The sequence below is a fragment of the Propithecus coquereli genome, unplaced genomic scaffold (assembly GCF_000956105.1).
Source record: "Propithecus coquereli isolate 6110/MARCELLA unplaced genomic scaffold, Pcoq_1.0 Scaffold78, whole genome shotgun sequence".
Lineage (NCBI taxonomy): Eukaryota > Metazoa > Chordata > Mammalia > Primates > Indriidae > Propithecus > Propithecus coquereli.
This window is the reverse complement of record NW_012153951.1, coordinates 4,206,060-4,231,464: the sequence shown is the minus strand read 5'-3', so window position 1 is coordinate 4,231,464 and position 25,405 is coordinate 4,206,060. Positions and strand designations below refer to the sequence as shown.

Sequence of the window (25,405 nt, the reverse complement as noted above, 5' to 3'; positions counted from 1 at the left end):
ATATATTTTTTGTGGAAACACAAAATAGTGGTATAACTCAGTGAATCCAAGTGTTGGTTTTTTGAAAAGATCAACAAAATTGACAAACCCTTATCTAGACTGAGAAAAAAGAGAGAAGCCTCCAAATAGCTAAAGTTAGAAAGAAATTTGGTAACAAGTAACAAAATTATATATGGACTTACTTTTTGATTTAGCAATCCTACTTCTGGGAATCTATCCTAAAGATATACTGGAAAAAAAATACAAAGAGAAGTATGCACCAGGCTTATTTATTAGAACCTACTTAACACAGCAAACGTAAAGAAACAACCCAAATGTCTATCCGTATAGGACTAGTAAAATAAATGATGGTTCATCACACAATGGAGTATTATACAGCTATCAAAAGGAATGAGGACTTTTTTTACATACAATTATAAAGTAATACCAGGGCAATATTAAATGAAAAACGTAGATGATAAAAGTGTGAATAATATGTTACTGCTTATATCAGAAGGGAGGAAAATATACATACATATATGCACACACATATTTTGATATTTGCCTTTATTAAAGAAATGGAGGAATAATCCATAAAAAATCAAGGAAGTAAAGACAGCAAGAAGCTTGTCCAAAGGACTCAGACACCAGCATGAACAGGACCTCACTGCCCAAGTATGGAAAAACTTGACCATTACTAACAGTAGTAGATTGAAACATGTCAAAATGTTTAAGTCATGAATTCATAATAATAGTTTAAAAAAAAAACCCTAATAGGTCACCTTTGCAGGGTGTTGAAGTTTCAACTCAATAATTAGAAAATCTATAGATAGAGGGAAAGAAATATTTATCTTCTTTTTCTTACATAAGCTATACCTCTAACCATTTGATGAGGAGTTACTTCTCTTTATAGAATTATTTCAGCTAATAAAAGAGCAAGAAATGCAGAATATCAACACCTTGCAACCCCCAGTAGAGTAGTGGATTTAGGCAAAAATCATCAGTGGATGTTAACACTGTAAAACAAAGGCATTATGCCTCTTGATTGAAGTACAGAATGCCATCTATGTAGAAATTTTGTCAAAAAAAAAAAAAAGTCTGAATCTGATCAAGTACCTAGGTCTATTAAAATATAAAAGGGAAAACTTTGTTCCATGGCACCATGTGAATGCAATCAGCAAAATCTAGACTGTGTGAAATGCTCTATAAAATGTTCAGATTTCTTCAAAAAAATAAGAAATTAAACAAAGAGAGATAGAGAGGCATGAGGAATATATACGGCTTAAGGCTGTGGTCCCCAACCCCCTGACTGTGGACCAGTACCGGTCTGTGGCCTGTTAGGGACCAGGCTGCAGAGCTCTGCTGCCCACCCCTCCACCATCCGTGGAAAAACTGTCCTCCGTGGTTCCATGAAACTTAGGAAAGTGGGGGCACAGTAGGAGGTGAATGGCAGGCAAGCGAGCAAAGCTTCATCTGTATTTACAGCCGCTCCCCATCGCTGGAATCACCTCCTGAGCTCCACCTCCCTTCCCCCACCCTTGGAAAAACTGTCTTCCATGAAACTAGTCTCTGATGCCGAAAAGGATGGGGACCACTGGCTTAAGGGACATATCTAGCATTTAGAATATATAAGCTTTATTTCAATTTGATTGGAACGAACTGTAAAATAAAACAAGATAAACAAAAAATGAAAATAATCAGGGAGATTTTAACAGTGACCAGATATTTAATGCTGTTAAGAAATTCCCTCCACAAACACGTGAGTGTAATGACATTGTGATTATGTTTTTCAAAAGGTATTTTTATGTATATGTGAACTCACATAATATATATCAAAATATATATTTATATATAAATACATATAACTAAATACACTAATGAAATGAAATAATATTTAGTTTTTGCTTCAAAATTACCAGGATGGGATGGATAAAAAGTGAAGATGAGTTGATAATTGCTGAAGCTGAGAGCTACATAGGTGAGGTTCATATGCTATTTTTTTTTTCACTTTTGTTTATGCTTGAAATATTCCACTACTAAAACTTTTTCAGCAAGGGAAAACTAAAAGAGGATAGAGAATATGGATATTCTTGCAGACTCTGTTGCTATCAAGGGTAATAATGGGCAGAATCTCCAAATTCTATGAGTTGAAAGGAAAGTTATAGGGGATGTAAGAGGAAGAAGATATGTCAATAAACAATAACAACCAAAAAATTAATGCGAAGTATAATTTACTTACATTTTTCTGGCTGATAAATCAGGTTATAGCACATCATATGAAGAGTTATCAGAGCCATAAGTGTAGACATAAAAGGAATAAGTAAAACAAGGGCCCAGGCCCCCAAGTGCTGGACGTAAGATATTCCCAGAAAGACGATGATTGCATTTAGGTTCATGAGCCAATAAAACCTGGGGTATACAGACAGACAAAAATAAAAATGTCATTGAGTTACTTTAGATAACAATTTCTAATTTTAATGCTTTCATTCAAATGTAAGTTATGAAATGGTGGCATGTTATCTGAACCAGATTTTGCCAATATCGTTTACTAGATTTCTTAATAAATGTACACATATCAGCCATGTCTTTGTTTCATTCCTGTTTAGAATAGATGTAGAAAGAGTGTCCTCTCTTTTTTCTAAATCAGAAGTTGACAAACTTTTTCTGTAAAGGGCCTGATAGAAAATATTTCAGGCTTCGCAGGCCATAGGGGTCTTTGCAGCAACTGCTCCACTCTCTTGTGATGTTAATGAAGCCATAGACAATACCTAGTCATTCAAATACCCTTAATAAACCTGGTAAAGGTTAAACAGTTAAAGAGTTGAATCTTCTCATATATTCCAGTTTTCAAAGTACAGAAAAACACGGAAAACTCAGGGATACTTGGGTTACACCTAGAATAGGCATTAAATCAAAGAAATGAGTGACATTTGAATAAAACCTTTGGTTTTTCTTCTCAATGATTAGTATCACAAATAGATACCTACCCCAGTAGTATGGGATGCAAGTTCTGGGAAAGTAAACTCTACCTCTCAACCTTTTATTGAGTCTCAATTCTGCTATTAGAATTCTATTGCAAAGGAGGGGTCTTAACATTAACTAAAAAAAAAAAGAATTATTGAGTAAAATTAAATACAACAAAATTTACTCATTTATATATGTAGTTTACATATATGAGTTCTAATAAGTGTTTCAGCACTGCAAATACTAACAGATTTAAGTTTTATTACACTTAAATTATTACTAAAATTTAAAGGGCTTACCTGATTAGATCAGACTCATCCATGATAATCTCTCCTTTGATTAACTCAAAATCGACTGATTAGGGACCTTACTTACCTCTGCGAAAGCCCTTCGCTTCTGCCATATAACATAATCAGGGGAGTGATATCCATCATCTTTGTCACATTCTGTTGGTTAGAATCAGGTCACAGGTTGTGCCCACACTCTGGGGGATGGGTCTATACAAGAGTGTGATCCAGTGGGGATAAACCTATGGCATGTCCACCACATCTTCTAATTAATCCCTTCCTTCCTTCCTTCCTTCCTTCCTTCCTTCCTTCCTTCCTTCCCTCCTTCATTCCTTCCTTTTCTTCTTTCCTTCCTTCTTTTTTTTTACTAAGTGAATGAAGAAGTGAAGTCAACAGGTAAAAATGGCTGTGGGAAGGGACTATTAGAAGTTTGAGAAGAAAGAAAAGGCTTAGTAACAGTCATCTAAAAGAGAAGGAGGGAGATTGACTGCATATTACATACTTGGTAGGCAATGGTAAGGAGACACTTTACTGGTCATGAACTTAATATGAACACAGTCAGCACGATTTTGCATTTTTCTCCAGACTTGTTTGGATGTGTGAATACAAAAATGGAATAGGTGGGGAGTTGAATTTTAACAGGATTTTTTCCTTCCTTGCACAGGGGAGTACAACAAAGTGAGGGGATGGGGAAAAGAGGAAGAGAGAATATGGAATTAGATTGTTAATTAATTGAAGACTAGCCCCAGCACTTGCTGGCTGGAGGTGGAGACTCTGCTCCCTGCTTTGCCCAACTGACACCACCGGGGAGGTCACTTCCTGCTGGGCAGAAAGTGAAAGTTAAGCTCCTCACTTGGTCCCACTAACACTACTCAAGCTGGAAATCAGAGTGTCCTTGCCTGCGTCTGCTGTTGTGTATGTGTGTGTGTGTGTGTGTGTGTGTGTGTGTGTGTGTGTGAAGAATATTAGATTCTTGCTCATCTCTGCTGAAACTATGAGGCCAGCAGTGTTTGGGGGTGGGGGTGGGGGGTTAGTTTTTCATAGAGTTTGGTTGCAGAAGAGCAGATACTGTCAAAAGGATTTTCTTCTATGTTAGACTAACTCTTTCCTAGTACTTTGGCTGAAGGGAGCAGGCTTTTCTTGGAGCTTCCTGTTCCCTGCCACACCCCGACAATTCTACGGTGTCAGGCTTCTCCACTGCTCCACTGGTAACAAAAAGAAAACCAGGAAATTCATTTTTGTCCTTCTTGAAGTTCAAAGGTCCCTGGACACAGTCTGTCTTCTTTCCATCTTTCAGAATCTCTCAGTGTTTGTTCGTTGTGTCATGTCCGGGCTTTTCAGCTGTGGGAGGGAGTACTTGGAAGAAATGGGGCTACTCTGTCTTGACCAATACTAGAAATCTTCCATTTTCAAAGAAAATATTGGGTAGTTCATCTTCCTATTATTGATTTTTCAAAGGTCTTCATGTATTCTGGATGCATGTCTTTTGTCAAATATATGTTCTACAAATATTTTCTCACATTCTGTGGCTTGCCTTTTCATTTTCACAATGATATCTTTTGATAAAGATTTTTAATTTTGATAAATTGCAGTTTATCAATTTTTTTTCTTTATTGGTTCACACTCTTTGTGTCCTATAAAGAATACTTTCTAAACTTAGGTTGCAATTATTTTCCCCTATGATTTTTTTTATCAGTTTTATGGTTTTAGATCATATATAAGGTCAATAATCCAATTCAAATTAATTTTTCAGTAGGGTGTCATGGGTAAAGTTTTCCTATATGGATATTCAGTTATTCTAGCACAATTTATTGAGAAGATGATCTTTTTCTCATTGATTTTTTTTGACACCTTTGTTGAAAATCAATTGACCACACAAATGTGGTTCTGTTTTCTGACTCACAATTCCATTCCACTAATCTATCCTTACGCCAATACCATACTATCTTGATTTCTGTTACTTTCTTTTTTGTTTTTTTAACAGCTTTATTGAGATATAATTGAGATACAATAAACTGCATGTATTTAAAGTGTACAATTTGATAAATTTTGAATATGTATGTACCCATGGAATCACCACCATATTCAAGTTCATGAACATGTCCATTAGTTCTAAAAGTTCCCTCATGTTCCTTGGTAATCCCAACATCCTGCCCGTCTCATGACCCCTTCCCTAACTTCAGGCAAGCATGATCTTCTTTCTGTCGGTATGGTTTGCAGTTCTTAGATTTTTAAAAATAAATCAAATTATCCATATCTTTTTATCTGGTTTCTTTCACTTAGCATAATTATTTTGAGATTTATTTATCAGTAGTTCATTCCTCTTTATTTGCAAGCAGTATTTCTTAATGTAAATATACCACCATTTGTTTATCCATTTATGTGTTGATAGATATTTTCCAGCATATAGCTATTCCAACTAATGCTGTTATGAATATTCATGAATTGACATACACATTCATTTCTCTTGGGTGAAAACCTAGGGAGTGGAATGGTTGAGTGACATGATAGATGTACATTTAACATTTTAAGAAATTTCCAAATAGTTTTTAAGTAGTTGTAACATTTTATAATACCACCTCATGTGTATGAGAGTTCTAATCCTTCCACATCTTGGCCAATACTTGGCATAGTAGGTGTGTATTGGTATCCCATTGTGGTTTTATTTTACATTTACCTACTGACTAATGATGTTGAGCATTTTTTCATGTGCTTATTTATGATCTGTATATCTTCTTTGGTGAAGTTTGTGTTCAAATCTTTTGCCCATTAAAAAAAAATTGGGTTTGTTTTCTCATTATTGAGTTTTAAGAGTTCTTTATATATTCTGGATATGAGTTCTTTAAAAATTATGTGATTTGCAAATATTTTCTCCCAGTCTGTGCCTTGTCTTTTCATTCTTTTAACAGTATCTTTTGAAGAGCTGAAATGCTTAACTTTGATGAAGTCCAATTTTCAATTTTATTATTTCACAGATCACAGTTTTAGGGTTGGTTGTTTCTCAGAAATTATTGCCTAACCCAAGGTCACAAAAGTTTTCTCCCTCTCTTTCAGATTGAGACTTGCAAAACTGAAGTGACTTATCCAAATTCACATGGCTGTGTTGTTGCAGTGCCATGAGCAGAAGCCACCGTCCTGGCACAGCCTCTAAGGCGGGTCTCATTGGGCCAAATGTCCTTTTAATATTCCAAGGCTTTGCAGCTACCAATTTCATGACACTATCATTTCCTTATTAATCCAGGTTTTAACATTTGAATTTAACTTTCACTCATCTCTCTCATCATGTTTCATATATCATTAATTATAAATATTGTCCTCTACCACCTCACAATGCTGGTCGAAAGACCATGGGTTTGATTTACAACTCTGATAATCTCACGATCTGTGATCTTACACTCTCTGGAATTCAGGTTAATTTTAGAAATGGGCATCACACCATACAGAGAAGATTTGTGTAACACGTGAATGAAGAACACAGACTGTAGCTGTCTGGTGCTAAGCAAATGTTGTCATTATTCTTCATTTTTCTCCCATCCTGATTTCAGGAACAAAAAGAGCAATGAAGTTGGATGAACAAGGGATAGAATGTTAGAAGAGAAGATGAAGTAGGTAAGTGGGGTCCAGATCATTTAGGGCCTTGAAGTCCATGGTAAGAAGTTTGGGTTTTATTCTCAGTGCATTTGGGAAGCCATTTGAAGGGAATTGAGCAAGGGGCTCGTAATGATCTGGTTTTAAATGAAAAAAAGAATAAGAGATTATTGTGTCAGCTCAATGAATTGTACATGGGGCATGGTAAGGAGAAAAATCACAGCTATTGTAGTAATCTGCCTGAGAGTTAAGGAGGAACTGGACCAGGGTGGTAGCAAAGGAAAGGAATAGAAGTGGATAGATACGTAATATATATTTGGAAAGGAGACACACGTCAAATCAGGCTAGTCTCCTCACTGTGCCAGAAGCACACCTACTCATTCTCATCTTATAACTTTTCATGTCCTTTGGCTGACCCTGTCTCACTTTCAAAGTCCCATCTCAAATCTCTTTTCCTTCATTCACTACTCTCTTGAATATTTGACTCGTTCTCTTCTCTGAACTTCTAAAGCAAATATTCATTCTCTGATTATTTCACATTTGTCAGTTTTGCTTTTCATTGATAGACTGTGAAACTCCCTGAGGGCAACGCCTTATTCTTTATCTCCACTTCCTTACCTCCATGAGCTCTCGCACAGTACCAGCTCCACAATAATGGATGGTAAGTAACAAACTGATTAATAATCTGGTATTTCCTATAAAAAATTAATCAAACACAACACAAAAAAACAAAACAGAACTAAAACCTCTCAATAATTGACCTGGAAAAGTAATAGAATGTCAAGCATGGCCACTCTAAGCAAACTGATTTACTATAATCTACTAGTAGACATTTATTTATCACAGTGTAGGCGGGGTACAAAGTTAGAATTTTCTAGGACAACTGGAAAGAGTCCTTAGGCTCAGCCTCAGGTTATCCTTTCATGCTGTTGCAAGCTGTACACGGAGTTGTGGCTGTAGGAACTGAGAGAAACTGGAGCCAAAAGCAATGTTACAGTTCTTTCGATCTTTAGGATACCCTTCTAAAAAGGTTAAGTAAGCATTGTTGAGAAAATCCAAGAGGACACTGTGTGACTCTTCAGTACACCACATGGTGATGTCAACTGAATTGCTCTAAAGAGGGTCAAGGAAAATTACAATTATTCCAAGACTTAAATTTTGTGAAAGGTAGTTAGAAACTAAAGAATTATAGTGTGGAATATCTGTGTAGGAAGAGATTTCACATAAGTACTAAATGTATTTTTAACAAATGCCACCCGACCTATTTGATTGTGTAATTTTCTGAAAGAATTACCTAGTATAGGCATGTTTTATATATGTCTTTGTTGATCCATGGACAGGACAAGCCATAGAAAATTAAGGATGAAATTGTATATGTATCATCTGTAAAAGAATAAAAGAAATAAAAATCCACAGTCTTCAAACTCTTCATTAAGACTCCTTTCATCTCACAGCTCACTAGCAAATTGAATATATAAAGCACCTCTCACAGAGAAAGTCAGAGAGCAAAGCACTAAAGCAAAACAAATACCAGTGATTAAGGGAAATTGAAAGCAGCAGTAAAAATATGTTTCTTTAGTCTACTTTTAAATACGGACTGTGAACTGCAAATAACTGGGAATATATACAAATGGTAATTTTTTTTGGTTTTTATGATTCTATGGTATTGAATACAAATAAGAAAGAAATTTTGTTGCTGTAAAACTCAGCAATCCTTTTGAAATTATTTTAAATATTCACTTTATTTCATAATAATTTTAAAGTTACTCAAATATTTTGTCATTTCTTAGACTGACCAATGTTGACATGCTTCACATTTATTTTCAGTGATTTCAAGAGAAATGATTTAAAGTGGTCTTTCCTAACCTGAGAAAGTATCACAGAGGGGAGACAATCTTTCTGCAAGTTTCAGGTCTTCATAGCATTAGTGGACAATTCAAAGACTTCAGAGAAAGTATTTTATTCTGCATTGAGCAATATTGAGATAGTTCACCAGGGGATTTGTGGCTCTTCAATGGAATAAAACTGAACTGTTTAGAAAAGTCAATAAAATACTTGGGCTCTGATTTCATGGTGGATTGCTTCTTTTAGCATAACCCTTGGCTCACTGAAGTACCTCAAAGAATATTCTGGCAGCCATGTATATGGAAAACAAAGGAGCAAGTAGAAATTTTATAGTTCTTCCTTTTTATCTGTAAATTTATTTTTCAGCACAGCTGTTAAAGGTGGGTGAATAAAAGATCGATTTTAGTGACTAGACAGCAGGATTTAAAAAGTTATACTTTTACTTAAGAAATTTTGGGGACTGCTTCACCCTCTTTCCTGCTCTACCTCTCTCACTTTGTAACCTTTCCCTCCTTGTTCCCCGTTCTTTTGCCAACACTCCATTTTTTAAAGTGGTTTTTTTGCATAGTTTTCTTATTTTTTGCATTTAGGATCTTTGAACCACCACGTGTCTTCGAGTTTACTGATGAAAATAAGCCCTGACTCGTGTACCTTTCAAGCTTAAAAGAGACCAGGCAGGGCTTAAGAAAAAGCAGGAGGCAACATAAATGACAATAAATATAAGGAATTTTTCCTTCTTTTTCTTTCTCTTCAATATTCTTTGGTTTGCACCGTTACATATGTTTGGAGAGGAATTCTGAGTGTATTTCTGAAAGCTTACCATTTTGGCAGAGATGAAGAAGGAGCTGCCTGTTGTTATTGGAGTGAAAGGGTAGCATTTATTAAACTTCACTGGAGCCCGTGCATTAGAATTTTGGAAGGTCTGGCGATTTTTTTCAAAGCTATGTACAGGCTACTACTCCCCAGTAGGCAGCTCAGAGAATATTTTGAGTATTACTAAGATTATTCCATGAACTGCTTTGATTTCGTTGGCTGAAATGTACCTTATAAATTCTTATTTTACTATTGAAGAATATATGTAGATTTATATTTTGTTTCTCTCTCTTCTCAGGATTTTGTAGAAATTCTCAGTTGGGTAGATTTTTAAGTATGGTGAAAATTGCTATAAATTATCAAAACTTTCCAAAGCTGCCTGGCATGTTTAATCAATGGGTATGTTCAATCAATGTGTGGCTCCATTTCTTTTCAAAGATATCACTAGACTGAGTTTGAAATCTCCCTTCCTTATGGCTCTGGAATTGTTTCCAAAATATGTTTGATCTTCTGAATTGCATGAGGTACTTGATATAATATGAATGTTTGTGCCCCTCCCAAATTCATATATTGAAATCTTACCCCCAGGGTGATGAAAGTAGGAAGTAAGTCTTTCGATCATGGGGGTGGAAGCCTCCTGAATGGAGTTAATTCCCTTATAAAAGAGGCCCCAGAAAGCTCCTTTGCCCCTTGCACTATGTGAAGACACAGCAACAAGCCAGCAGTCTGCAACTGGGAACAGGGCCTCGCCAGAACCCAACAATGTTTGGCACCCTGACCTTAGAATTGCAGCCTCCAGAACTGTGAAAAATAAATCTCTATTCATAAGCCACTCCATCTATTGTAATTTATTATAGCAGCCCAAATAAACTAACACGGTACTTGTTAAAAATATGTATTCCCCACCTGTCCATCCTGGAAATTGTAATCTGGGAGGTATGGGGCGGAGCCTTGGAAACATTTTTAACAAGGCCCTCATGTGATTATTAAACTCAGCAATACTGCTTTAGAGCAGTGATTCTCAACTCAGACTACTTAGGCAGCTTAAAGAAAAAGTCCTGGTCTCTGGGTCCCACCTTGAACCAATATAGTCAGAATGTCTGACAGCAGGGCCCAGCATCAGTATTTTTTTAAAGAATCCTCAGGTGGCTTTAATATGCATCTAGGATTGACAATCACTGTCCACAGTGCTCTGGTTAATATTAAAACAGCTTCTGGAAAAATGCCGTGGGATAATAAATTTTTACCTCTAGTGTTTCCTTAAGATAAAATCTATTAAATTTGAGTAAATATTAAAATAGGAATATTTGAGTATGAGACAACTATCATGCATGCAGGGTCAATTTGAGTACCAGATATTCAAAATTCCTGGGTTGGAATAAGTCAGTCTCCAGACTTTTTCCATAACTTTACCAATATTCTGTTTGGGCTTTTGATCGTGTTTAATTCACTCTTGTAACCCCTTAGCAACAGACTGTGATATGTAGATAGGATGCAAATTGTCAGGTGAAATAAGTAGAGAGATGCAGAGGCAAGATTTGAGATTAATTGTGGTAGAATTTAAAACTATGGCCATGAACGGGCTGAATTATCCACCTTCTTTTTGCTTCCAGAAAAGGATCTGCACAGGTATATTTACCTAGGTGATCTCCAGAGTGGTGATTCTTAATTGTCCACCTCAGCTTTTGAAATATGTTGAAAGAACCAAGTTCTGATCGAGATCATGGCACAAGGATGTGGGCAGATTACGATGCCTCTTGATTTCAGGGAGTTTAGCTCTATTTTTTCAATGAGGTGCGTAGTTGAGGAAAATCCAGTACTAGATGGTAATGTTGGCTTGGAGTGGTTTTCTCACCTACGTCTGGCAGCTTTTCCCGGAAGTGGTGTTTTCAGTGCCTGAGACTTCCAGTCTATGCTGCTTCACATGATCACTGGGAAGCTTTAGGGGGTATAGATGCAATGACATATCTCATCAAAGGTCCTATAGCTACGAACATCTGACATCTGTGCTGCAAACAGGACCGAATGCAGACTTCAAGTGGTTATAGATTCAAATGGTATGTTATTTTTTAAAGGCACTACTGAAATTCCTTATATTTACCAGGTTTGTAATTTCTAGAGGCAATTTTGACTTGGAGAAATAGATTATGAATTAATAATCTGTCCATTTTAAAGATGATCTCCTTTCCCAGCATTTAGACAACGGTTTTTGCTGATGACTTAGTCATCATTTAGCAATGACAATAATCATAATTGCTATCATAATTTGAATACCTATAACGTGCTAGGATACTTTATATATAAGTGATACAATAGCCCTCCAAGGTATTTCCATTTTGTGGATGAAGAATCTGGGACCCTAAAAAGTTAAGGAACTTGCCAAAGGCCGTAAAACGCCTAGTGACAGAGCCAGGACTCTGCCAGCTATCAGGCTGCCTGGTGGGGTTTCTGCCCATTTTGCCACCAACCTACGCAGTGCGTATAGGAATAGGATTAGCATTCATTACTATAAACTGCAACAAGCTAAGTGAATGTTCATAAAAAGTCATCCTGTAGTTTAGTATTTAAACTGAAAAATAAAGCTAAAACAACTAGAGTCAGCCTGCAAGGGGATTACCGATAATGCCCTACATTTCTAGATGCTTTAACTTTAAATTTTTTAAACACTATCAGAGATTTTAATGAAATTAGAAAATAATTTTAAAAACCTAAATGTGTTCATCCTAAATTTGGCCTGGCTCCTCACAGCTGCAGAAATCCATTTTTACCCCATTCCCCAACCCCCTTCCCAAGGCCCTAAAGCACAAACCCGTTGGGAGTCCCCTCTGTTTCCCAAAGGAAATATTTCATTCATATAATGTCTCCTTTGTAATCAACACTGAGAAATGTCACTTTGATTAAACACAACTCTGAATGACTAAGACCACAGTACAATAAATTCTCCAGAGCTATCTTTCAGAACAACTGATTGCTCTCCAGTCTTAATCCTCCAGAGTCTTATTTAATCAAAATGATGTTGCTAATTAAGGATTAAAACCTCCGAATAGAATAAAAAAGAAGGATTTTTCTTTCTCCTTTGGGCAGGTCAAGGAGGCAGAATTTGCTGTAAGGAAGTAAAGAGTTTCCTTTTGGTAAAACTGCATTGTTCCCTGACATTAGGACTTAATCCAAAATAGGCCTGAGTGCTTTGTAATATTAACATAATTGGAGTTTTAAAAAAGAGAGAGAGGAAGAAAGAAAAGGAAGAAAGAAAGAATGAGAGAGAGAGAGAAAGAAAGCAGAAGAAAGAGAGAGAGAAAGTAGAAATTGCCTGGGATAGCTCCATACACCTAGCCAATATTTACTCTAAAATGTTTTTATTTAGTGTTTTTAATATGAATTTTCTTTAAACATTTTTGTCTGATGCTGTCTGTGCATTGCCTTTATCCATTGCAAACGTTGATGGAAGGACACAATATTTTAGAAAAATGTTGGCAACCCATTTCATAGAAAAGAGGGAAAAAGACAATGTATCTCACATATATTTGCTATCCACTGGTGAATAACAACAGCAAAAAAGAAATTTTATACTAAATGCTGACTGCTATCTCTTAAGATCTAAATTTCAATTTTTCTTTTGAATTTGTGGTTAGTAATAGAAATTGGTTCCTTAAAAACCACACAAACTGATGAATTGTCTAAGAACTCACTGGGAGAGACAGATTCACAGAAAGGAAGTTTGATTTTCATGGTATATAAACTCTTTCAGGTATTGGGGGTCAGGTGGGTGAGAAACAGAGGTGATGTTTTAACATATTGTAAAATACTTCTTTCATCTTTGCCATCTTCTCTCTGAATTGGACTGCAAATTTATATTAATAATTCCTGCCAAATTAGTCTATTACAATATAGATGTAACTGATAATAATATTGGCTACCATTTTTTGATCACTAATTGCCAAGTTCTTTGCCACAATATACATATTATTAGCTCTAATAATACATGAGAAGTATTACTATCCTGCATCAGAAATAAAGTGAAATAGGGAATAAATAACTTGATCAAGGTCAGTTGGCTTGTGGTAGGCAGAGTTGAGACTTCTACCCAGGCCTCATTGGTTGCAAAGCCATATTCTATTCAACGTGACAAGCCACTTCGCGCCTTTTTACTGGGAGGATAAATTTATCAGCTTGTCTCAGGAAGGCTCTGGTACACTGTACTGGTCTGAACCTGACTTATAATCTACCGCGATTACTGATGGAATCATCATCATCCTCACTTACCCAGCCCAATCAATGACAGACACTGAACAACGACTATCAAAATGAGACCAGAAAGCAAACAATGAGAAATTCCAAAAGCGAGGAGAATGTCATAGACCTGTTTTCCCTCCTAACAAGTGCTACTTACCAGTTAAAAAAAAACTTTCGTTTCTTTGAGCTACACTCCCGAAGGCCGTAAGCACCCAGTGGACAAACGATGGCTCTTACTCCTCCTGTGCCAAGGCAGATGGTCAGCAGTGCTACATAAAACAGCCTGTGCTGTTCCTTTTTCGGTATGTTGTTAATCACATGGTAAGTGCCCAGATAGACATCTTCCAAGGGAAAAGCAACCACAGATAACAAAGCAGTACCTGTAGGCAGAGAAAAAGGAAGAATAAATATAGTATAGACCAATTGAACCACCAAATCACATCATAAATGTTTTTCCTCTGACGGTAGCATCATTATGTGATTGTATTATTAAAATATTTATGTTAATCATTGCAATTTGGGAGATAGGCTGATTTTTCTGAGTGTGAAAATTTCCTGCAATGTGTGTCTTACCTAATCCAGAGATTTAGGGATTTTTTTTTTCCCCTCAAGCTTGAACTATGTTTTCTCTCAGAATGTATAAGCAAATCATGTCCACTGTAACAAAGTTAAAACAATTCAGAAATGCATTGTGTAAAAAACTAAGTTGTTTGTATTCCAGCCCGCAGAGAATACCACTGTTAACAAGGCTTACTTGTTCCTGATAGAAAACGCCATGATGTCAGATAGCTCAGAAATCTGTTAAATAAAAATTGCTAAGAAGAGCATTATCATACTTTGAGGAGAACACAGCCTATTTTTTCCTTTCCTACTTCTCTTTCTCCTTCTTAATGCCCTTCTTACATCTCTTGTTTTGCATGCAGCTGGATGGGCCTTCTTTGGCAGGCACAGAGATGAGACGGGTGGGGAGAGAGGAATGTGAGTGGTGATGCCCATGTTGGGAGGAGGGAGGACCTAGAGTGACAGAGGGGGGTTGAGTGACCTCACTGCCACCTCACAGGGACCACACTTGATGGTTTTCCTTGTCTAATAAAAATTATGATACGATTCTATGCTTTTGCTAAGCTCTTTATATTTTGCAAAACATTTTAATGTACTATATTGTTTCGTCTCAGAAAAACTTTGTGACGTCAGAGGATAGATTTTCTTATTCCAATTTTTCAAAAAGAAAGAAAGAAAGAAAGAAAGAAAGAAAAAAGAAGAAAAGAAATGGTTTAGTGAGGTTATGACTTTCCCAGTGTTACAGAGTAACCCAGATGTAATCTCTCTCTTCTCAGACTTCCTACCATTGAGTGGTCAAATCATCATTTTTTTTTTTTTTGAAACAGCATTCCCCTCTCATCAGATTACAAAAGTAATATATTCTTACTTCAGAAAATTGGAAAAATATAGGAAAGCACCCAGAATAATACAAAAGCCCCACAATCTCATAGCCCAGAGATAATCTTTACCATATATTATACTTTTATGAATATGTTTTACTTAAATAAGTAGAGATTACACTGTTGATTCCTTTTAACATAACCAAATAATATGAAGATTTTTAATATCTTTATATATTCTTTTTCAACGTGATTTGTAGTGATGATGTGACATTCTAACCATAATTTGTTTTAGAATCTTTTGAGTTATTGTGAATGAATAGTGCACAAATACCTTTACCATGACAATTTTTGTGCACAGCTTTGATTATTTCCTTAGCCTAAGTTCTTAGTCAAAGGCATTCATATTTTTATGGCTTTTTAATATCACTGACAGATGTTCTTTAGCCATGGAACAATCTAAACTCCTACCACCATTGTATGCGTGGCCTTCATCAACACTAGCTACCATCATTAATTTTTGCTTTGCCAATTTGATTAGTGAAAAAAGGCTCCACCATGTCAGTTTTGTTCTCCATTTTATTAATTTGGCACGAATATTTTGGTATGCATTTTTATATAGTTGTTTTTTGTGGTTAGTTTTCTCAGTTAGACTGTAATAAGTCACTTATAGATAAAAACTGGGTCTAACGTTTCCATCTCCCTACAGAGGCTTTCAAAATGGGAAGCTTTTTGGCAACACATTGATTTACCATGAGCTGGGCCCTTTCAATTACTGAGTTTGAAATGTTTCTTTTCAAGGTTAGCCAGATATGGAACTAACTGTTGTCTCTCCATCACTCAATCCTCTCCTCTGGAAGTGTGATGTGAGGCCTGGCTAGATAAAGGGATATCCAAAAGGAATGTGCAGGGAAATCATTTCATTCAACAACCATTTCTTTAAGGACAAGACACTTTTAGTTTATATAGTACCTTTGTGTAAATTAGAAAGATGCTTTACTTCCATCTTTTAAGAAAATGTTATAATATATGGATCTTGTTAGATCAAAACTTTATTTCTATCTACTGTAAAATTAATGTAATAAAAATACAACGTATTTGATACGTATTTGACGTATATGATAACGTATGCTAGTATGTATTACATAATTAGCATACCTGTATTTGGTAGCTCTGTATAAAGCTCCATGATGTGTCATATCCCCTACAGGGGGTGGGAGTTCTCCTCTCTCTAGGAGCTAATGAGTTTGTCAGAGAAGTCAGACATGTAGGTGGACAATTATATTATAAAGTGGTAAATGCAATCATATAGGTACCATCGGGATGTGGTTGAACACGAAGAAGTTAGCAACAAACATTAAAGGGTCTTGAAAGAATGGAGTTTTCCAATTTTGGATATGGGGTGGAAAGAAAAGGGAAGGCGACAATTTCAGGCAGAGAGAAGAGCATATGTAAGATTAGAAAGCTAGGGAAGCAGGAAAGGAGAAGTTCAGCATAGTTAGGATTGCATATTAAGCAAGAAGTCTGGAGAGATAAGCATGGAATAGATTATAAAGTTTGTTGTATGCTAAATTAATAAATTTAGATTTTATTTTTTAGATAATATAGTCGATACATAGATTCATTTTTTCTGGAAGTTGGTATTGCTGATATAAGGGTGTATGGACTGGAGACTGATTGACAACTGGCAGCCCCAGTACATTGGCCATTGCAGTGGTCAAGAAAAAGCTGCATTTTTGAGCTAAGGTTGTAGCAATTCAGACAGAAGAGACATTTCTGATAAAACCTCTCATATTTGGTGACTAGTTGGAATTTGATGGCAGCTGTGAGTGGAGAATACAAGCAAACACTTTTACTAAGAAAATGAATGTAGATAGAGTTGACATAGGTCTTTTGTTTGCCAAATTCCAAAGGCAGGATTTCCACCCTGGTCTGATGACTGACTTACCCCAGAAATTAGACTGACGGGAAATACCACGTTAAACAAGAAGTTACCAAATGCTACTGGTGTGGCCTGTTACCAAGTGAAGCAGAGCAAATTATTCAGGTGTTTGCTACAATGTCTCCTTATCAGAAAGCATTCTCTGATTCCAGGTAGCAGCCCTGTCACTGTCCATTCCAGCCTGTCCCCTTACCCAGCTTTATTTTTCATCATAACACTTATTACCACCTGGAATCATATCTATCTACTTGTTTATTTTTTCTCTCCCTGCACCAGAAAGTCAACTTCAGCAGGAACAGACTACTTTCTTCTCCGTTGCACTCTCAGACCCTGGAACAACGCCTGGCACAGGCTAGTCAATAAGAAATATTCGTTGAGTGTTGAGTGAGTATTTGTCATGCAGAGACTTAGTTTTTATTTCACAGGACTTCGGCAATGAAATTTACAGGTTTGAGTCACACTCTAATCGATTCCCTGAACGGTAATTTACCACCTGCCTGAAGTTGTGTGGTGTGTTGAGTACCTGATATGTATCCATCCCGTTCTCATTCACCCTCCCACCAACATGCATTCCGGCCGCACTTCTCACTGCTGGTGAACAGCACACTACCCTCCCAAGTTCCTCAGCTCAGAAGCTTGGAGTTAATTTTTGCTCCCCCATTGTATTTGTACCCTTATTTAGTTGCCGAGTTTTTATAGTTTTTCACATGTTCTGTCCTGAATTGGCATTTTTCTATTGCTTAGACCATCATCCTGAGATTTTCTAGGTTCTCTCTATTTAACCCCTTGCTGTGGTTGTTCATCCTGTTTATTGAAGAAGAGCATTTCTCAAATCTTGTTTTCATTGTATCTTCAGAGACTTCGTGTTGTCTATGAAGAATAACTTGAACTTTTCAGCCTAAAATTCTAGACTATTGATCAACTTGCTCTCTACCTAATTCAACTCTTTTGCTATTTCTCCAGCATTTCTTGCAAGCACTTCACTCCCAAACTTTTGTAGATGTTTATTATTTTTTTCTATGTTAAAGAAGCACAGAGTGTCTGAATTTGCTTATTTTCAAAAGCATATAACCATAGTTAATAATATAGAAGTCATGTCTTCATATGCAATCTTAATTAACATATGACTAATTAAAAGACCACCATTGGATAAAAACATTTCTCAATTATTCTACATGAACTTCAAAACCTTTTTAGCACATTTCATCTTAGTTGTGAAGCAAATAAATTTATATTTCACAAGGAATTTGTCACGACTTGGGCTTGGAGTAAAAAGAGGGAAATAGAGGTATTCTAAGGAGTACAGAAGATAGTCATGTAAAGAAATAATTGTTACAAAATATAATAAGCGCAATAATATAGGTATCAAAGTATTTTCTAACACACACACATGCAGGCATTCTTCAAATAGTACAGAGAATGGAATAAATTGAAACAACGTTCTTACTTCATTTATCACATTTTATGCTAAGAGCAGGGTGGGGATAATGTAAACTAAAAGTTCTAACAAAAATCTATTCAATTAAGTTGCAAAACAATCCAGTCAGCAGAGGATACTCACCTAGAAAATGTAGAAGTAAGCAAGTGTACACCAGTTGGTTTCTTCCCACATAGACATCAGTGAGCCATCCGGCAATCACAGGGGTAAGTATTGAAGTTCCAGTAAAGCACAAGTTCAAAATGGCTGCCTGGTGGTTGCGGTAGCCAAGCTTAACAGTGCAAAAGGGGATCATGTTGCAGACAACTTCAGAGAAAGTGAACCTCTCACATAGCTCCACCAGAAACAAGCAGATTCCAACCTGAATTTTTTTCACAGAGTATGAGGAAGAGAAATAACCGATGTGACTTACAGTTTTCTCCTTCTCAGTGCTGTGATTTAAAGGTACTACCTCATCAGTTATCGAAAAGTCTATGACAGACATGTCCACCCTCCTTGTATGCAACTTACGTTAGTAGTTTGAACTGGGTGATTTTTTTAATCCCCATCCTTCTAATGAAAAAATAAGTAAGATCACAGCTTTGAATTTCACATCTCCATGCCAAAATTTCATAAGGTTTTTTGCACATTAATGTTGTTCATTTTGATGATCCAGGAGCACAGGAGAGGAGACATGAGTATTTAAATGTTCATAGTAGCTCCGTGTAGCCCAAACTGATTTGTTTGTTTAATTACTTAGAGGCTAAATTAGGCTCTTCCTCCAAAATTATACTGAATTACGTGAACCCAGTTGCAAACATGTGGAAACTCATCTGCCTCGTACTGATAAAGGTTTAAATACTGAGGCAAAAGAAACAGTTTTTCAGGAGAATTTGAGCACTAGATCAAGAAATAATTTGAATCTATTAATTTCTGATACTTTAATTAAACAAGCCAGAACAGTACCAAGAGATAAAGCGCTAAAGGAAATCTGTTTTGAGGGGGCAGGAAACCTTATCATTATTACATTTCTTGTTATTTTTGGTTGGAATTCTGATAAGAAAGTTAATTAGGTAACGAAAGTGCTAGTACATTTAGGTAACAAGCAGAGTTTACAAGAAAGTAATTTAAGTGCACTAATGAAAGGAGAAAATATTAAATAAAACCCTGCTTCCTTTAAGTTGACCCCATGCTTGTAGAACAGCTTCTCAGAGGAAATAAGAATCAAAAGGCGCTATTTGACTCCCTTATGTTAATCAGTAGTCAGGGATACAGCAACCAGGCTACACATGCTTTCGGGGGTATTGGATCTGGTATCACCCTAGCCCTCCAGCTGGGTGAATGGATGTTAGCATTGTATTCTGGAAAGCAGGAGGGCACCAATTAAGCTAAAACAGCAGCAGTGAAAGAGAATACCTTCATGTTTAGTGGTTTAGCTGCAAGGACATGGAAGACAAGGGACTGGAACTACTGGGGCAAAGTCATATCAATTCAACACATGAGTACAGGAAGGTTATTTTCATATTGGAGTGAAAACCGAAAGACTGACAAGGGCTTTAACTCTGATTCTCATCTTTTGTCCTGAGAGATTGGGAATGAAACACTGTTTTGACCCCTTCTAATAGTCTCATTGTGATGGTAGCTATTTATATCTGCTCAGCATCACTTACTCCATCTTTGGTAACAAAGCCCTATTTTTCCTTTGTGTAGAGTGATCATGCAACTTTTTATCCAAACTTGAACACTTGAGTAAGCGAAAAGTGATGCTATTTATAGTTATTCCTGAAAAACGGGTATCAAATGGGACTGTCCTGGGCCAACTCCCACCTGTGGTCACCCTTCCTTTGGGGAATGACTCCCATCTAGTACCTGAGATCATGCGGGGGGGTGTTAATCAGGATATCTCTTTTATTCTGTCCAAGGGGGTCAATACACAGCCTAAGATGGTCCTTTTGCCTTTCTCCACTGGAATTTTAATCATGAGGGGACTAACTCAAGAATGGACAGGGTGCAAGCTGAGTCTTTCAGATGGCAGTACCCAAAAGGGATTGCCCATGAGGCCCTGATGGAGAACTCAGTGCCTCTCTTGTTCTTACCTTTCAGGAAAGATTCCTTGTTCCTTCTGTAGAAGGCTCAAAACATTCCAATCAGTTTTGAGTTTTGTTAAGTTAGATACATTTTGCTTCTGTGGCTTCCAAAGAACTCTAAGCGACACTTTACTTTTTTATTTGCCCCAGATGCAAGGGAAAGTTGTTCCTTAGCCACTGGCTGACACATTTAGTCCCTGACAAAGTGCTCCTGCAGTGTCATTCCCTGAGCCACTTCCCAGGGCCTGATGCTGATCATGTCTGAAGTTTTGGGCTCCTTTGTGTAGCCCTGAACAGGCCACAGGTGGTAGGAGCCTGAAGGCTGGGGGTAGCTGAGTCAAGAAGAGCAACAGCATTTGCCTTTTTTTGAAGGGGATATTTGGTAACTCTCCACGAGAGCCACTTACTCAGAAAAAAAGTTTATTTCAGTTATCTGTAAGGGGAAAAAATCTGATTTTAATCTTATAACAAGGTTCAAAGTAGTTGTCAAAAAGAATGTTTACTGACTCTGGAGTTAGAAGGATATTCCTGCCCCTTTATCACTTAAGGTGAATTTTTTTTTGTCTATGAGCCCATTACATCAACTGCAAAATACAAACAGTAAAGTCTGTCTCAGAAGATTATTTCTGAGGTTCAGTTTAGAAAATGACTGATGACATGTCAAGGATTGTATGTGGAAACACTTTTGTTATTACTTGCTGCTGTATGCCTGTGTTTTCTAGCTATTCGGAGCAATGAGCCCTAGAGAAACTTCATGGAACCATTGCCAAATTCCAGTTTGCACAAAAAACAGAAGTTAGAAGGGTGAGATTTTGCTGAATAACGTTGAAGTAATGGGAAAACACCTTCTTTTTAATTGTCACTTCCCTACTAGTTCTCAGTGCCTTGTTCAGAGTGATCTCAAAGGGCAAGTATCAATTCCACTTGAGAATAACACTTGGCAGGGAATATTGAATGTCATCATCTTTATCAACAATCTAGAGGCCTTGAGTAGGAATTTATACATATTTTAGTTTTGCGTAATCCTTTCCCCAATCCCAGTTCAGGCTTGTCCTCCGTTCCCTGCCCCTCTTTCTCTGTAATGAAGTGATATTTTTTCTCCACTATAGAAGCAAGGTACACAATATATGTACATTGGGTAGAATTTGGAAAATACCTAAATATGGAAAAAAACCAATGAAAGTTTTTGAAGCCTTCCTTTTGATGTTTTCTCTCCATAGCTATTTTTCATTAGCAGATTTTAAATATTTAAATTGTGTAATTATGTACAGTTATCATATATCTTACACTCCATTTGTAAGCACTGTTATAAGCATTTTAACATACCATTATAAACTCTTTGTAAACATAAATTTTATGATACATTAACACTTAACTATTCTTCCATTGTTGGTTAATTATATTCGTCTCAGATCAGTTATAAGGCAGGCTTTCTCAAACTTTTGACCATGAACCCAGATCCTATAAGGGTTGTTTGGGGAACATACCAGAAATGCAAGCCCTGCTTTTAAGGAGGCTGTTTTTAAATATACAGCATTAGAAAGCATCTCTATGAGATATCTCCAAGAAGTTTATGAATTTGAAAACTTTAGTGCCTTCTAAAATGTTTTTGTAGTGTGTTACTGTAACACTCTTCTATTTTTGTATATATTTTCAGAATAACTTTTCATAGGTCCTCTAAACAGCTAGTAAGTGTTTTTAAAGGAAGAGCTTTTCTAGCTCAATAATTCTCTGTAAATGGTGTACACAAAGGTCAGTGGCAGATATTTATTCCCTTAGGCCTATCGATTCCATTTAATTCCATTGACAGTGAGGTTTGGTAGCGGGTTTGAAAGCATTGTCAAGAACATGAGGATTGGGCTCACTGTAATTTAATTATTAAAAATGGTACATCAAAGAATTGGAGTGAAATTTTTTGCTAGATTGTTCAAGGTCTAAAGTGAAATGGAAAGATAACATATTGGGCTTTACTTTTTGTTTTGTGAAAAAGACATTCTCTGTGTCTACTTCTTTCCTATTATAAAGAGGCTCTGGCAATTGTATGACATCTACACTTTGATCCTTCTGTCCAGTGTGAAAGAGAATTACTTCAGCCCCTAGCAGATAATAATTCACACAGTCCCAAGAACACAGAAAATATTCTTCTGCAATATAGTGTGTTTTCTCATCTTTCTGAGGACAACTAAGAATAAAGGCTATTGTATTCCCATAGTTTATCTTTCATATCATGCAATGACAATTATGAATCTTGCTACTATGTTGAATTCTACATAGAGGGTATATCTGTATAAAGTAAATAAGGTGGGAATGAGTTATCACATGGAAACTATGACGGTTAATTTTACGTGTCAACTTGCCTGGACAACAGCGCCTAGATATTTGATCAAATATTACTCTGGATGTTTCTGTGAGGGTGTTTTTGGATGAAATTTACATTTAACTCAGTGGACATTGAGGAAAGCAGGTTGCCTCATCCAATCAGTTGAAGATCTGAATAGAACAAAAAGCTGACTGCCCCCGGGGCAGGAGAGAATCCTCCAGCAGGCTGTGGACTTCATCTGCAATGCAGGCTCTTCCTGGTTTTCCTGCAGACTGCCTTTGGATTCCAACCACCAGTCTTCCCTAAGTCTCCAGTCTGCCAGCCTCCCTCATCAGATTTCGGACTTGCCATGCCTCCACAACCACATGAACTAATTCCTTAAAGTCCCTTCCTATATGTACACACATACACACACACACACACACACACACACACACATACTCCACTGGTTGTTTCTCTGGAGAACACTGACTAATACAAACACCATCCATATTGTCCCTATTTTTCATTCTTTTTTTCTTTTCTATCTGATTATGAAGGAAAAAGAAAGTCGGGCTTCTATACAGAACTGATAGCTTTCAAATAGATGTGCTGAACTGAGACATCCCTCCTGGGTTCTTGGTGAATTGATGGACACGTCCATTGAGCTTCTCAGTGAAAATTCAAACTCATCCTGTCCCAAACTTAACTCATTATCTCTTTCCAGATCCTACTCCCCTTCCCCCTTTCTTAATGATTCATGAAATCACCACTTACCCACATATCCAAGGGAAAAAACTGTGAGATGTCCTAGACACTTTCTTCACTTCTTCTTCACCTCTTATATCTAATTTTTTCCAGAAAGTATTTATTGAGTATCTAATATGTGCCAGGAACTCTTGTAGATGTTGGTGGGGTCAGGGTTGGGGGGTAAGTACTATCAATTCAACCTTCTAAATATTTCACAAATCCGTCCTTTTTCTTTGGCTTGTCTACTCTGTCTTAGTTTGAGCCGTTTCGCGTGTCCCCCTGGCATTGCTGCCCCCAGCCTGGCTTCCTTCCATCTGAAACTCAGTCACCTGTGCGTCACTTTCTCTATTTGCCACAGCTGTCTACCTCTTGTTCCGCTGACTGGCCTGATTTTTGCCATATCTTATGTTATTTTCTTAATAGTCTTATTTAAAATGACTTAAGTTTTAAAATCAAGTAAGTCTATTTAAGAAGAAAATCTTAAGTTACTACCATAAATAAAATCACTTGCCATAAATAGAAGGTAAAAGTAAGTGTAATATACTGATTGAAAATAAAAGATAACAATTTCTAAGAGCTTTTTTGGGGGTCAGGTTCTGTTCTAAGTATGAATTCATTGATGTTTGAAACCATCTCAGGAGGAAGATGCTATTTTTATGAGCCCCATCTTACCATTATGGAAACTGAGGCACAGAATGTAAATAACTTATTCAAGTAGCAGAGCAGGGACTTAAACTTAGATGGCCTCATGCCAGAGCCTACACTCAAAAGATGCTTTTTCCTTTATGTAATAAAAAAGATGGAAAGATAATGCATAATGACCGCTTTTTCACTGCAGAATTCCACATTATATAATGAACAAACCACATATCACCTAAAATCATTTCAATCTAAGATATTGGGACACATTCTATTTAATCTTCCCTAAATCTCCTGAGATTTTTTTTTAAATCTAAATTTGTTCAATTTGCTCCCGTGCTTAAAAACCTGTAAACAGTCCCTTTAGACTATGGGATCAAGTTAGAAAGGAACAAAAGGCCCTTTATGATCAAGTTCCTGCCTTGTGGAAGTCTTCCCTGGCTGTTCTGTCATGGAGTTGGGTAACACACTTACAGTTTCATGACTATGCCATGTTCTTTTACCTCTTCACGCTTTTTCACATGCTATTCTGCTTGGGACACTTTATTTTCCATTCACTTTGGAAACTTCTCTGTCTTCTTTAAATCTCAGCACAAGTATCACATCCTCAGTAAAAGTTTCTCTGATTCTCTAAGATAGAGTCTTTTCTGTGTTCTTAAAACACTGTATATTTCTCTCTTTTATTATATTGCCTAGTTTGCATGCCTATGTTCCTTGCTGACCATGAGCTTTTTGAGAACAGGAGCACTTTCATACTTACTTTTATTCCCTCACTGCCTACCACAGTGCCTGGAATGTACCAGTTATTTCAGTATGTGCCTAGTGCGTAGTGGCTGCCATGTGACACAGTGAGACATAAATAACCTTCGTTCAGGTATAGTTCTGCAAGAAGTTCTGCTTACTAAGTTTCTGTTACCAGAATCTTGACTCTAATAACTTGGTAAAAATTCTTTGCTACCTTTATATTAAAACATTTTGAATGAATGAATGATTGGTTGATTTTCTGAATGAATAAATAAAAAAATGGTTTAGGCTTAGACATTATTAGGATATTATGAAGGAAACAAAAGTATTAAAATGTAGCAAGTGGACTGTATCTGACTACCAACAAATATTTATTGAGCACCTAATAGAAGTCAAGCACCAGAATTCCGTGATGACAAAATACCTACCTTGATTT

The 25,405-nt window shown here is 36.7% G+C and overlaps 1 protein-coding gene across 1 annotated transcript in view; it reads right to left on the bottom strand.

Annotated features, from left to right (window-relative positions):
- The window catches only part of SLC15A5 (solute carrier family 15, member 5), a 100,088-nt gene extending 81,133 nt beyond the window's left edge, over positions 1 to 18,955 (bottom strand). Inside the window, exons 1-3 of the mRNA XM_012662775.1 lie at positions 18,595 to 18,955; positions 13,867 to 14,089; positions 2,219 to 2,388 (exon numbers count right to left, since the gene is read on the bottom strand). Coding sequence (XP_012518229.1) covers positions 2,219 to 2,388; positions 13,867 to 14,089; positions 18,595 to 18,955 — 754 coding nt within the window. The remainder of the gene's footprint in view (positions 1 to 2,218; positions 2,389 to 13,866; positions 14,090 to 18,594) is intronic.
- Between the last annotated feature and the right edge of the window lie 6,450 nt (positions 18,956 to 25,405).